Here is an 11783-nt window from a genome sequence, read left to right as displayed (position 1 = left end):
ACATTCCCTGGGCACCGCCAGGACTAACCCGTGAAGATCACCGGGTGTGGCCCAAAAACCAAACCAAAAAAAGAGAAAAGAAACGATCCAGCTTAAGGAAGGAGCAGACAGAAAAGGGAATAAGAACGAGGATGGGGAAAAAGAAAGAAAAGCGGGAAAGTGGGCCGGAGCAATAGTACAGCGGGTAGGGCATTTGCCTTGCATGCAAGAGATGACCCACGTTTGATCCTCGGCATCCCATATGGTCCCCTCGCCACTCCCCAGCCCACCAGTCGTCATTCATGAGAGCAGAGCCAGCCAGGAGTAAGCCCTGAACACCACTGGCAGTGCCCTCCTAAAAATATAAAAAACGGTTAATTATTTACTAATGGAGGGGGGGGGCACGGATTTGAGGCATCAAGCAGTGCTCAGTGGCTACTTTTGATTTTTATCTTTTCACATATATGTTACCCTTTTTATTTTTCCTTCAAGCAACAGGTTTAAGTCATTTAGTTTTTGACAAATAACTTGAGAGTGTGGCACAAGGGCTGGAAATTGTACAGGGGCCTTGAGCACAGCTGGCTGACCCGAGTTTGATCCCAGCACGCCAGGGGTGATCCCTGAGCACAGCTGGGTGTGGCAAATATACAACACAACACACATACACACAAACCAAGTAAAGAATGCGCTGCAGGAACGGCTGCCAAGCACCATACGCCCCGCACCCACCACGTGCTGAACCGCTTCGTTTGTTTGGGGGCCACACCCTGAACTCTGGGGGGCGGGAGGGGCTATTCTGGGACGGTGCAGAGGGCCCTGCGGTGCCGGGGACCAGGCTGAGGCCCGCGCTACGTGTGAAGCAGGACTCTCACCTCTGACTTTGCTCCCTACCGCTTAGTACTTTTTCTGCTGTGACGTCTGTGGCACACAGACTCCACCTCCATCGAACCGGAGTCGCTGGGGACCTGCCCGAGGCTGTGGGAGCCCAGGAGAGTCAAAGGGCTGAAAGGAGCACGGCTGGGGCCGGAGTGATGGTGCGGCGGTTTGGCCCGGGTTCGGTTCCCGGCACAGGGTCCTCGGAGCGCGCCCCCCCCCCCCCCCCACCCAGAAGCGATCTCTGAGCGCAGAGCCAGGAGTTAGCCCTGAGCCACGCCAAGGTAGGATTCAAAACCCACAAAAGAAAATTTGGAAAGCAAAGGACGGAAGGAGCATACCTGACTGTGTCCCTCCTGGCAGTGGTCGCCACAGCGCCAGTGCCCGCCTGGCTGCGGTCCTCTGGCCCGGGCCACCAGGACCGTTCCAGCCTCCCTGGCCAGTCCACCCCAGGCCAGCCAAACCACATGCTCCCGACGTGCCCCTCGCGCGCCAGTCTCGCGGGTCATTGTGGGGCAACTCCCGCGAGATCAGAGTGAGGGGTCGGTTGCTAAGCAACAAGGGGACGCGGAGTCGGTGATGGGGGGTTACTGAGGGGTGGGGGGCCTCAGGGCAGGTTCTGGTCCATGCCAGACCACAGAGCCTTGGGTTCCAGCAGGAAAGTGCGGCTGAGGCTCTGGCCTGACGTCTTCACTGTTCCCAACAGGGAAAATCCAGGTCCATGCCATTTCTCCCGCTCCCGGAGACGTGAATGAATGCAGTACCAGGGGCTCACACCCCGTAGGGAGGGGTTTCTCCACCATTGTAGCTTGGGCAGCCCCAATCTCCTCAGAGACACCCTCTTGCAGGTGCAGCGTCTTGCTGGGACCCCTACCCACCCGCTAGCAAAAGGTCTCTCTTGCGGCACTGTTAGATGACCCAAGCTGAACCCACTCAGCTACGTGAGCGCTTAAGAGAAATTCTTCCAGTGGTTTCAGATTATGAACTTCAGCTGGTACCAGAAACTTTGATTCTCTCTCTTTCTCTCTCATTAAAACATTAAAAAGCCTGTGATCTGGGGCTGGAACAATAGCACAGCGGGTAGGGCGTTTGCCTTGCAGGCAGCCAACTGGGGTTCGATTCCCAGCATCACATATGGTCCCCTGAGCATCGCAAGGAGTAATTCCTGAGTGCATGAGCCAAGGAGTAAACCCTGTGCACCACCAGGTGTGACCCAAAAAGCAAAAATAAATAAAATAATTAAATAAATTTAAAAAAAAGCCCGTGATCTACATTGGCCTACATTCTCCCTCTCCCACTCCCACCCCAGATATGTCAGTGGAAATGAGTGTAAGAGAGGGAAAGTCACTTTTCTCTTTGTACTTCTAGATCAGGGGCTGGTGAACATCTGTCTTTCAGGCCTGAAACTCTACAGTCCCACCCTGCCCACCAGGGCACAGGAGGGTCTTGTGCTTTCCCAAGCCTCGGCTTCGAGGCTGGTTTGGAGGGGTGGGGGTGGGGGTGTGCTGTCTGAATATCCAATTCCCTGGGGTGGAGAGATAATACAATGGTGTCTGCATGCGGCCAACCTAAGGTTCCATCACCGGAATCCCATATGATCTCCCATGCCCACCATGAGAGATTCTTGAGTGCAGAGCCAGGAGCAAACTCTGAGCTCCACTGGGTATGGCTTGATCCCCACCCCCAACCAACCTCCCCATGATTCCCCCCACCAAAAAAAGCCCCTACACAACTGTCCCCGCATCCAATTCTTTCTGTGAGACCTCCGTGGTATGAGATGGGGGACAGGTAGGGCTGGGGAGTACAGAAACCGGGGCAGAGTTGTGGGAGAGCCCGTGTGTGCAGAACTCCGTTCCTCAACCTGGGAGACAGATCTCCCCTCTTTGGGGACTGAGGTAGGACTTGTCACATATCGGGGAGTGGTCAGACCACCTCCCTGCCTGTGCCTTAGGACTTTGGCAGTCATGGGCAGCAGAAGCTTGAGACCATTAGAGGGCATTGTCCAGGGTCCACCCCCCCTGTGCTGACTCAGATGGGTACAATGCCCAGAGACAGGATCTGGGGTCCAAGGAGGCCATGGAACAGGCACCTACAGACAGCTGGGGGCAGGTGCTCAGCACCTGCCCCCAGGGTGGAAGCAGCACAGCAGTGGGGAATTGAGAGCATTGTCCAAAACTGACAGGGGCAAAAGTCAGATGTACACAACACAAGCACACATTTAGGTGGGCTTCCCGGGCTTGGCCAACTGCTGTGAACATCCCCCAGGATGTTCCACTTTCCTTCCCTTTCCTGTGGTTTGGGGGCGACATCCAGTGTTGTTCAAGGCTGATTCCTAGCTCTGTGCTAAGGGGTCATCCTGACAGCGCCATGGACTGAACTCAAGGGGTCACGTGCAAGGCCAGCGCCCTGTTCTATGCCAGGGCTTTGGCCGTCAGGGGCATTTTGAACAGTGGGATGTTACATGGTGAACCCCTGTACCTCTCCAGACCTTGTGCCCACCTGCAAGCTGTTTTTCCCATTTTGTTTTCCAGCCACACCTGGTGGCGCTCCAAGGCCACTCCTGCCTCACTGCTTGGGATCACTCCCTGCAGTGCTCCTCAGGTGCTCCTGCGATGGAGAAGTCTCTGGCCCAAAGAAAGGCATGACAACGCCCAAAAAGGGGTGCAGCTTCTGCAGAGTGGATGTGCCCCGCTGAGCAGTTCCTGTTCTTGACATGGCCGTCTTGGTTACTGGTGTCTGATGAACTGCCTTGCTCTCTCCTTTGAGTCAGTGGGAAGGTTCTCCTTTCTTTTTTCCTGCCTCTGTGCTCAGGGGTGCCTTCCCATGGGGTTTATGCGATGCCTGCTGGGTCAGCCCCATGCAAGGCAAGTGCCTGCCTGCTGTACAATCTCTCTGTTGGCAAGTCCTCCTGGGATACAGGCCTCGTCCCACTCAACCAATCCCAGCCACTCCCTCTGTCACTCCTGGCTGACAGGTCCCCGAGTGGCCGGCCGGCAGCTTTGTCCTTGAATAGATTGTGTCCCCACCACCCACCCCTTTTGGGCAGGTGGCAGGTCATTTCTGCCTCTGATGAGCAAAAGAGGAAGCAGTCATCAAATTTTTAGCAGAGGCCTCGCCTATTGGGTCAATTAATGGTACTGACCATATTGTCCCTTTCCCTATGGAAGACCCCAAGAACAAGACAGATGGGAGAGGATATTTTCAGACGGCACGTGTTTCTCGAAAGCACACAGCAAAGAAGTGGTTGCAGCTGCAGAGGTGCTCAGGCGATGTCCTGTTCCTAAGACATGCTCCCCAAGTTGTGTGTGCATGTGTCTCTTTTTGTCTTACGACTCTGCACTGGACACCCCCCGCCCCCAAACTCAAAACCACGCTGACGACACCAGTGACCACATTCCACTGCCAGGTTGAAATATTTATTTGAAAAAATTGAAAACACGGATGTGGCGTATTATACAAAGAAAGGTCTCAACACCAGAACCGAAGTGTCGTGGGGTGGCGGGGAAGGCCGGAACAGACCCTGAGGCTGCCTGCCCTGGTGGGACGGCTCTCGTGAAAAGTGAAATTTCGTTAGGACTTGCAGGGAGGTCTGGGGGTGGGGAAGTTAAAAACAAGAGAAACCGAGCCCGCCGCACCAGCCAGTGCCTCCAAACCCAGCTCCAAGGAGCTGCTCGCAAACCAACCTCTTAGAATGCACACCCAGGTTTCTGGGGACCCCTGGGTTTGTCCCTGTGAGTAGTAATTCGCTGCTTTTAGGGCTGCAAACCCGAGGTAGTTGAGGGTCACCTGAAGGACGGGTTTGGAAATACCTCTGCCCCAGGATGGTACCCCAGGGCGGCAGCTGGGCTGGAGGTCCACGCCAGGGTCACTACTGGCTTTAAGGGGTGTGAGTGACCAGGGGAGCTGATCATACCATGAGCATTTCCCCGGTGCCCGCTGGACATGAGCTTCTCCCTCTGGCGCCGGGGAACCTGTGCTCCCGCAGCAGGGTGGGTGGGCCGCTCCCAAGCAGGTTCCGTGCGCCCAATGGGGCAAGACCCCTGTTCAGGTGGGGTCCAGGGATCCTGCAGGCAGGCAGCAGAGCAAGGGCACAGTCAGCCTCCAACTCAGACCCTCAAGGTCAGAGAACCAGGCCACCAGGGAAGTGCACCTGTGTCCCCCTGACATCTATATGTCTCTAGCGGCATTAGGACACAGGTGTTCCCAAATCCCCTCACACGGGTCCCCAGGCCTTTCTCCGCGGGCCCCAGCCATGGCAACCCATTTCCACAGACCCACGACACATCCCCCATGATGCTCGGTGGCTCATCTCAAAGGCCACGAGGTGCATGTTTTGCCATTAAGACACTAGCCTGGGTGTAAGCCAGGCATTTCATGCTGAAGAGAACAGACTGGTGTCTGAGAGCCAGGAGGGGCTGGGAAGGGACCACAAAGACTCCTCCTGGCCAGTGTTTCCCGGGACCCAGCTCCGCATGTTCAAGCCTTTGGAATGGGTTGGACGGCTTGCACTGCGTCCACGGTGGCATGACCAAAGATTGCGGTTTCTTTTCAGGGGGAGTGTTACTGAGCAGCCTGAGGGGGCAAGATGCGACCCTGTACCACCCCCTCCCTGTAACAGGGGCCACCACTGAATGGCGGTGTTTCTGGGCGAGGGGTCCCCACGCCCAGAACACAATGACTGCCGCTGACTCGGGGGCCCCTTCACTGGTGTCGGGGTGGGGAGCACTAAAGCAAAGCAGCACTGAACATCAGATCCTTGAGCCCCACGGCTGCCCCCTCAGAGGCCTGCAGTGAAGTGCCTGGTGCCCTCCTGGGAGAGCGCAGAGGGGAGTCGGGTGTGGGAAGGGGATTCACAGTGATCAAACAGGGGTCCTGCCACCGGCCGCAGAGTAAGACGGAGCAAGGTTCGTGGGGATGGGGTCCCGGCAGTGCTCGCGGCCCAGCACCTCAGAGCTGCTACGATGACGGATGACGGAAGACACCTTTTGTCCAAGGTCCGAAGGTCACTTAAATGCTGGGGTCCATGAGGAGGGAAAGACGCTTTCAGGCTGCCCGGCCTGAGGAGGTTGTTCGTGTACCCCTCCTTTCCTGCTTGGGGGTCTTGTTTCCAAGATGTGTGGCCGGAAGGAATCAGAGCAGGAAGCCCCTGTTACTCACTCTCCCCTGACTCCGCCAGCCCCTAGGAGCCAAGTCTGGAAGACAGTGGCCCCCGCCCCATATGTCATTTCTGATCCGAGGGCAAGATCAACTCTTTCCTGTAGTCTGGCAATAAATACTCAAGGTCCCTCATCGGGTTCAGGGCGTGCTTGTCGCAGGGAGCCCATCTGCTCGGTCGGGCACCATGTCACATACCGTAGAACAATCTTCTGAAGCCATGATGCGAGGTCACCAGGTGCCCCGGGGGCTCCTGCCTGGTGCACACAGGCATGGCCTGGACTCCAAATTCCAGGCCAGAAAGAGTGTGGAGACACCCACCAGCTCCTCAGGCCTGGGGTGTGTGACAAGATTTCTGGGTCGAGGCCTCCCCCACCCCTCCACAGGGGTCTCTCACACAGGCAGTGCCCCCCACATCCTGTCCCCACTCTGGCTAGGGAAGTGGACAGAGGCTGGCACGGGGGCCGAGGGTGCTCTGGCCACCGGGAGGGAAGGCGCTTTGTTGCTTCTGCCTTTGGGCAAAGTGGGGGCTGGCAGCTCTGCCCACCTTGGGGAGTGTCCTCCACCAAGCTGGGAGGCTGGGGGGGTGGGAGCACCCGGGAGAGGAGGCAGCACCAGCGGGAACGGCTATGTGTGTGTGTGTGTGGGGGGGGGGTGGGAACCAGATGGTGCAGAGCTCCAGGGGGAAAGTGTGTGTGTGGGGGAATCGTTCCCTTTGGGACAGTTGGTATGTGAGTGAAACTGGAAAAAGAAAACTAAGAAAACCCAGCCAGCCACCGTCAGAAACAGTGGGAATGCATGGAACGGCCAAGGGCGGGGAGAGGGGCTGGGGTCCGGGCCTGGGCGGCAGGGGCACACCAGCTGTTCTGGTCACTCAGCAGATTCAAGGCAGCATCCTGGATGGAAATCCGCCAGCCCCCGATGTCCCCAAGTTTGTGCAAATGATGAAAACGGAAGAGACTGAAAAGAAAACAAAGGGTGGGGCACAATCAGTATCCTCTACAGTAAGGCCCTCTGGCATGGACATGGCGTGGGTGTGAGAGACAGACAGACAGATAGAAAGACAGACAGACAGACAGACAGACAGAAAGACATAGCAAATCGGGCTTCGACAGCACAGACAGCGGGTAGTAGCTCCAACAGGAAAGGTGTCCCGGTGGAGGGAGAGTGCAAGGACCACCAGGCCTGCAGAGTGGATGGTGGGAGGGCAGGAGGGGTGTGGCGGCCGAGGCTCACGTACAGAGACGGACTTACAGGCTGACGTGTGGGTGTCCGTGTGGCTCTACTCGTGCTCTGGGACCGCTGCTTGTGGTGAAGGAGCAGAGGCTTCGTTTTCTAGAAGACAACAACGGACGTCTCGCAGCCTGTCTCCCCCTCCCTCAATGAATCCAAGGACTCAACGCAAAGGGCCACCATGTTGGGATGGACCATCCCTTCCCATCATGAGCCCAGAGTCTGGGAAGAATGGGCTAAATATGGCCACCACATTGGATTGGGCCATCGTTTCCCATCATGGCTGAGCCCAGGGTCTGGGAAGGACGGGCTATGTATGGCCGCCATGTTGGCTGGACCATCCCTTCCCATCATGGCTGAGCCCAGGGTCTGGGAAGGATGGGCTATGTATAGGTACCATGTTGGGTTGGATCATCCCTTCCCATCATGGCTGAGCCCAGGGTCTGGGAAGGACGGGCTATGGTTGGCCGCCATGTTGGGCTGGACCATCCCTTCCTATCATGGCTGAGCCCAGGGTCTGGGAAGGACGAGCCATGTATGGCCACCATGTTGGGTTGGACCATCCCTTCCCATTATTGCCTGTCAGGGTCTGGGAAGGATGGGTTCCATCGAGGGCTGCTTCCCAGTCTGGGCCAGATCCAGTGAATTTGCAACCTTGGTTGTGAAAGGTCTGGCCAGTTTGTACACAAGGGACAGTGGCAACTGAGAGGCCCTGCAGGCCATGATGAGCCTTGGGGCTGGCTGCCATTATCGCTCCTCTCCACCCTTCTCTAACTGCTACCTGCTCTCTTGGCCACCATGGCCCTCCTGGGGTCTGGTCACACCTTGTACTTTGTGTTTTCAAGGTCTTCACCAACTCTACTCTCTGTTTACTACTCAGCCCTGTGCTGGCCTGACACCGAATTCCTTGCAGGGTTTGGGTTTAAGGGTTATTTATTTTTTTTTCTTTTCTTTTTTTGGTGTGGGGGGGGGTCACACTGGCAACCTTGCAGTGTTCAGGGGACCATTATTGGAATGCCAGGGACCAAACCCAGGTCAGCCGCGTACAATATAAATGCTGTACTACTGCTCTGGCCCTAAGGGTTATTTGTGAGATGGGAGAAGTATGAAGTATGCCCTTTGAGCACGGGGTGGGGCAGGAGGGTGCCCCGATGGCAGGGGGCCCTCACACAGCACCCCGTTCTCACTGTGGGTGAGCGAAACTGGAAACTGGCACCCGACCGACAGGCTGACCTTCATCCCAGCCCTCGGCGACCCCAGCCAGCTCGTAGTGCTTCTTCCGGAGCTCCCCCAGCTTCTGCCGCTCCTTCTGCAGCTCCGTCTCCAGCTCCAGCACCCTCACCTGCAGGACAGCGATTTTCTCTGGAGAACACGACGTAGATGGACTCTCTCCTCCAGTGCCCAGTGCCTAGCACCGGTCCACCCCCCAACCCCCGCCTTCTCACTGACTACCTGCCCCAGGCTTGACAATCCTAGGTCTGAGTCATCTTGACTGGAAACCAGCTCTGATGTCTAGTTCAGCCCATTTGGGAGGCCACGGCCCAGCTCACTGCAATTCCCTTGGCGTTTTGTTTTTTATTTCGTTTCCATTTTTTTTTGTCACAACCAACAATGCTCAGGGGTTACTTCTGGCTCTGCACTCAGGGATCATTCTCGGCAGTGCTTGGGGGCCCTTATGGGATGCCGGGCATCAAACCCAGGTCAGCTGTGTGCAAGGCCAGCACTCCTCCCCTCAGGCCTCCTCTTGGTGTCTGGCTATCATTAGGTTCCTCATGCAGCCTCGGTATTTTCTTATCTCAAAAAATGCATGGCTGTGCGCCTGCAAGGTCCTCGGCTCTGCACGGGTGCTGGAGACACCAGGGGCCAGAGACAGACCAGGTCCTTGTGAACTTCATGGTGGGGAGAAAGCAGCAAGCAGTGAAAGATGGGAACAAAAATAACGGCAAAGGTCGGGCTAGGATGTGTTTTGCAGGGGGCCACAGGCCTCCCGCGGGCCCCTGATCAGCTCTGGGAGGGAATCTGGCGCCACGGAACAAGCTCATCCTCGTCTCAGGCTGTTCACCAGCCGCAGCGACCATCAGGAGCTGACCTGGGAGGTGATGCTCCTTGGCCACAGGTGATCCATGCTTCAGAGGGTGCGGAACAGCAAGAAGGGATCAGGGGACCCAGGCAGGCACCTGGGGTGTGGGCCACGCAGGAGTGCTGTGAGGTGCCTGTGAGCCACCTGGATACTGAGCTCAGTGTGAAATGAAGATGCTGGGAAGCCTTTTGTTTGTTTTGTTTTGGGGCCACCCCTGGCGATGCTCAGACCCCCTCCTGACTTGGCACTCAGAGATCCCTCATGGCAGGCTTGGGGGACCCTAGACAGTGTCAGGAGTTGAACCGGGATTGGCCCTTCCTGCTGCACTCTCCGGCCCCTCGCCCCGCCACTGCTCCTGCATCATTTATTCATCCCAGGAGCCCCTGGGACATCTGGAGTCCCTTCTCCCCAAATTTCTCTGTAGGGGATTTTACTATGTGGGGGACCCAGTCTCCATGGAGCGTGGCAATGAGGCAGTGAAGTGGGTCCTGACCTGCGAGTCCATCTCCTGGCGTTTGATCTGGGTCAGCGTCATGCTGGAAAAGTCCATGTCCTCGGCTGGGAGGGAAATGAAGGAATCGTCAGACGTGTCTGGCCCCAGTGCTACCCGACGCCCAGGTCCTGTGGGGTTCCCCCTCTGCCCTGCACGGGCCTCGCTCCCGGAGACAACCAGGCCAGCCAAGGAATTTCTCGGAATGCAGGTTAACAGCTAAATGGAAAATGTCCCTCTAGAGAGTGTTACAGTCGTGTGTGACAAAGAATGGACAGAGAAATGTATCTGTCAGTACCAACTGTCCTACAGGGTGTAGGGAAGGGGAGGACTGGAGCGCATTCTCAGGGTTCGATCCCTGGCACTACAGGATCCCCTGAGCACTGAGCCAGGAGTAGCCCTTACTTGCTCTGAGGTATAACTCATCATCCCCTCTTCCCAAACAAAAAAAAATCACAGGGTTTCACTAAGCCCCTGGGGATGGGACAGCCTCCACGTGTGGGCTCTGGAGGCTAGCCTGCTGGCCCCGCAGACACGGGGGACAAATGGCCTCCTTTCATGAAACCGAGAAAAACAAGAGCCAAGCCCTGAGGGAAAAAGGCCCATGTACACACCGCGGCGTGAAATAGGCTGGAGCGATAGCACAGCAGGTAGGGCGTTTGCCTTGCACGTGGCTGATACGGCCGACCTGAGTTCGATTCCTCTGCCCCTCTCGGAGAGCCCGACAAGCTACCAAGAGTATCTCGCCTGCACGGCAAAGCCTGGCAAGCTACCCGTGATGTATTCGATATGCCAAACACAGTTAACAACAAGTCTCACAATGTTACTGGGCCCACTCGAGCAAATTGATGAACAACGGAAGGACAGTGACAGTGACAGGCGTGAAACGGAGGGGCAGGTGCCAAGCCAAACCCACTCAGGGGGCTCGCGGCATGGGGCTGGCGCCTACCTGACTGCTCGATCTGCGACTTGCCCGAGATGGTGGAGGCCACGACCTGGGCAGTGGCCTGGTTCACGCCCCGAGAGGCTAGCTGCAGCTGGGCCAGGTTGGGGCTGTCCTTGTCGGCTTTCACCTGCGGGGCCAGAGCAGGAGAGTCACGAGACAGGGCCGTGGCAGCAGTGGGATTCACCACCAGTATCTCTTGGCGTGCCCGGGGTCCCTCCCGGTTTACAGGCAGGCTGACTGATCTACCAGTGCCATTAGATACCTGGACCAATCAGGGACACTCAACCAGGTTTTTTTTGGGGGGGTGGGGTGGGCACAGCGGTACTCCGGGCTTTACTCATAGCTCTGTGCTCAGAGATCACTCCTGGTGGGCTCGGAGGGATGCCAGGGATTGAACCTGGGTCAACCATGTGCAAGGCAAACGCTCTCCCTGCTGTACTATCACTTCGGTCCCCCGATCGGGCTCTTCAGAGCGCTCTGCCCAGGGTTTGGTAAACCCAGGGAAGGAGCTGGAGAGACAGCACAGGGCTAAGGCTCTATTCTTGCATGCGGCTGACCCAGGTTTCACCCTCAGCACCATACACGGTTCCCCCAGAACAAAAACCAAAAACCCAGAACAAGTGAAATAAACCCAGGGGTGGGAGGGCCAGGGAGATAATACGGAGCTATGGCTCTGTCTGACCTGGTGTATGGTTTTGAGCCCAAAACCAAGCACCCAACTAAACAAATACCCTAAACAAATCCAGGAGGGCGGGCCAGGAAGACAGTACAGTACAGGGGTAAGAGGCTTGCATATACCAACCCTGATTTGCTCCCTAGCAACACAAAAGATCCCCGAGCACCAGTAGGAGTGAGCAGAGTCAAGGATAAGCACAGTTGGTGTGGACCACCGACACCCCCACCAAAAACAAAAACTTAAAAGGTACAAACCCAAGGGAGAGGCCCGCATTGGCCTCCCGGGATGGGACCCACAGCAGGAGAGCCAGTGGAGTGGGCAGAGGTGTGGCAAGGCTGGCTCTGACCGCATC

General features: G+C 56.8%; 2 protein-coding genes across 2 annotated transcripts in view; both read right to left on the bottom strand.

The window, feature by feature from the left end:
• Nucleotides 1-11783, bottom strand: part of CCL26 (C-C motif chemokine ligand 26) — a 185248-nt gene that overhangs the window by 49108 nt on the left and 124357 nt on the right. The gene's annotated exons all lie outside the window — the stretch shown is intronic.
• Nucleotides 6779-11783, bottom strand: part of HIP1 (huntingtin interacting protein 1) — a 92598-nt gene continuing 87593 nt past the window's right edge. Inside the window, exons 28-32 of the mRNA XM_056108268.1 lie at nucleotides 10759-10882; nucleotides 9813-9877; nucleotides 8473-8581; nucleotides 7261-7341; nucleotides 6779-6966 (exon numbers count right to left, since the gene is read on the bottom strand). Of these exons, the coding sequence (XP_055964243.1) occupies nucleotides 7289-7341; nucleotides 8473-8581; nucleotides 9813-9877; nucleotides 10759-10882 (351 nt within the window). The 3' untranslated portion in view covers nucleotides 6779-6966; nucleotides 7261-7288. The remainder of the gene's footprint in view (nucleotides 6967-7260; nucleotides 7342-8472; nucleotides 8582-9812; nucleotides 9878-10758; nucleotides 10883-11783) is intronic.

The sequence above is a fragment of the Sorex fumeus genome, unplaced genomic scaffold, assembly GCF_029834395.1.
Source record: "Sorex fumeus unplaced genomic scaffold, SorFum_2.1 ptg000199l, whole genome shotgun sequence".
NCBI classification, from domain to species: Eukaryota; Metazoa; Chordata; class Mammalia; order Eulipotyphla; family Soricidae; genus Sorex; species Sorex fumeus.
The sequence above is the reverse complement of the archived record's forward strand: the minus strand, read 5'-3'. Positions and strand labels throughout refer to the sequence as shown.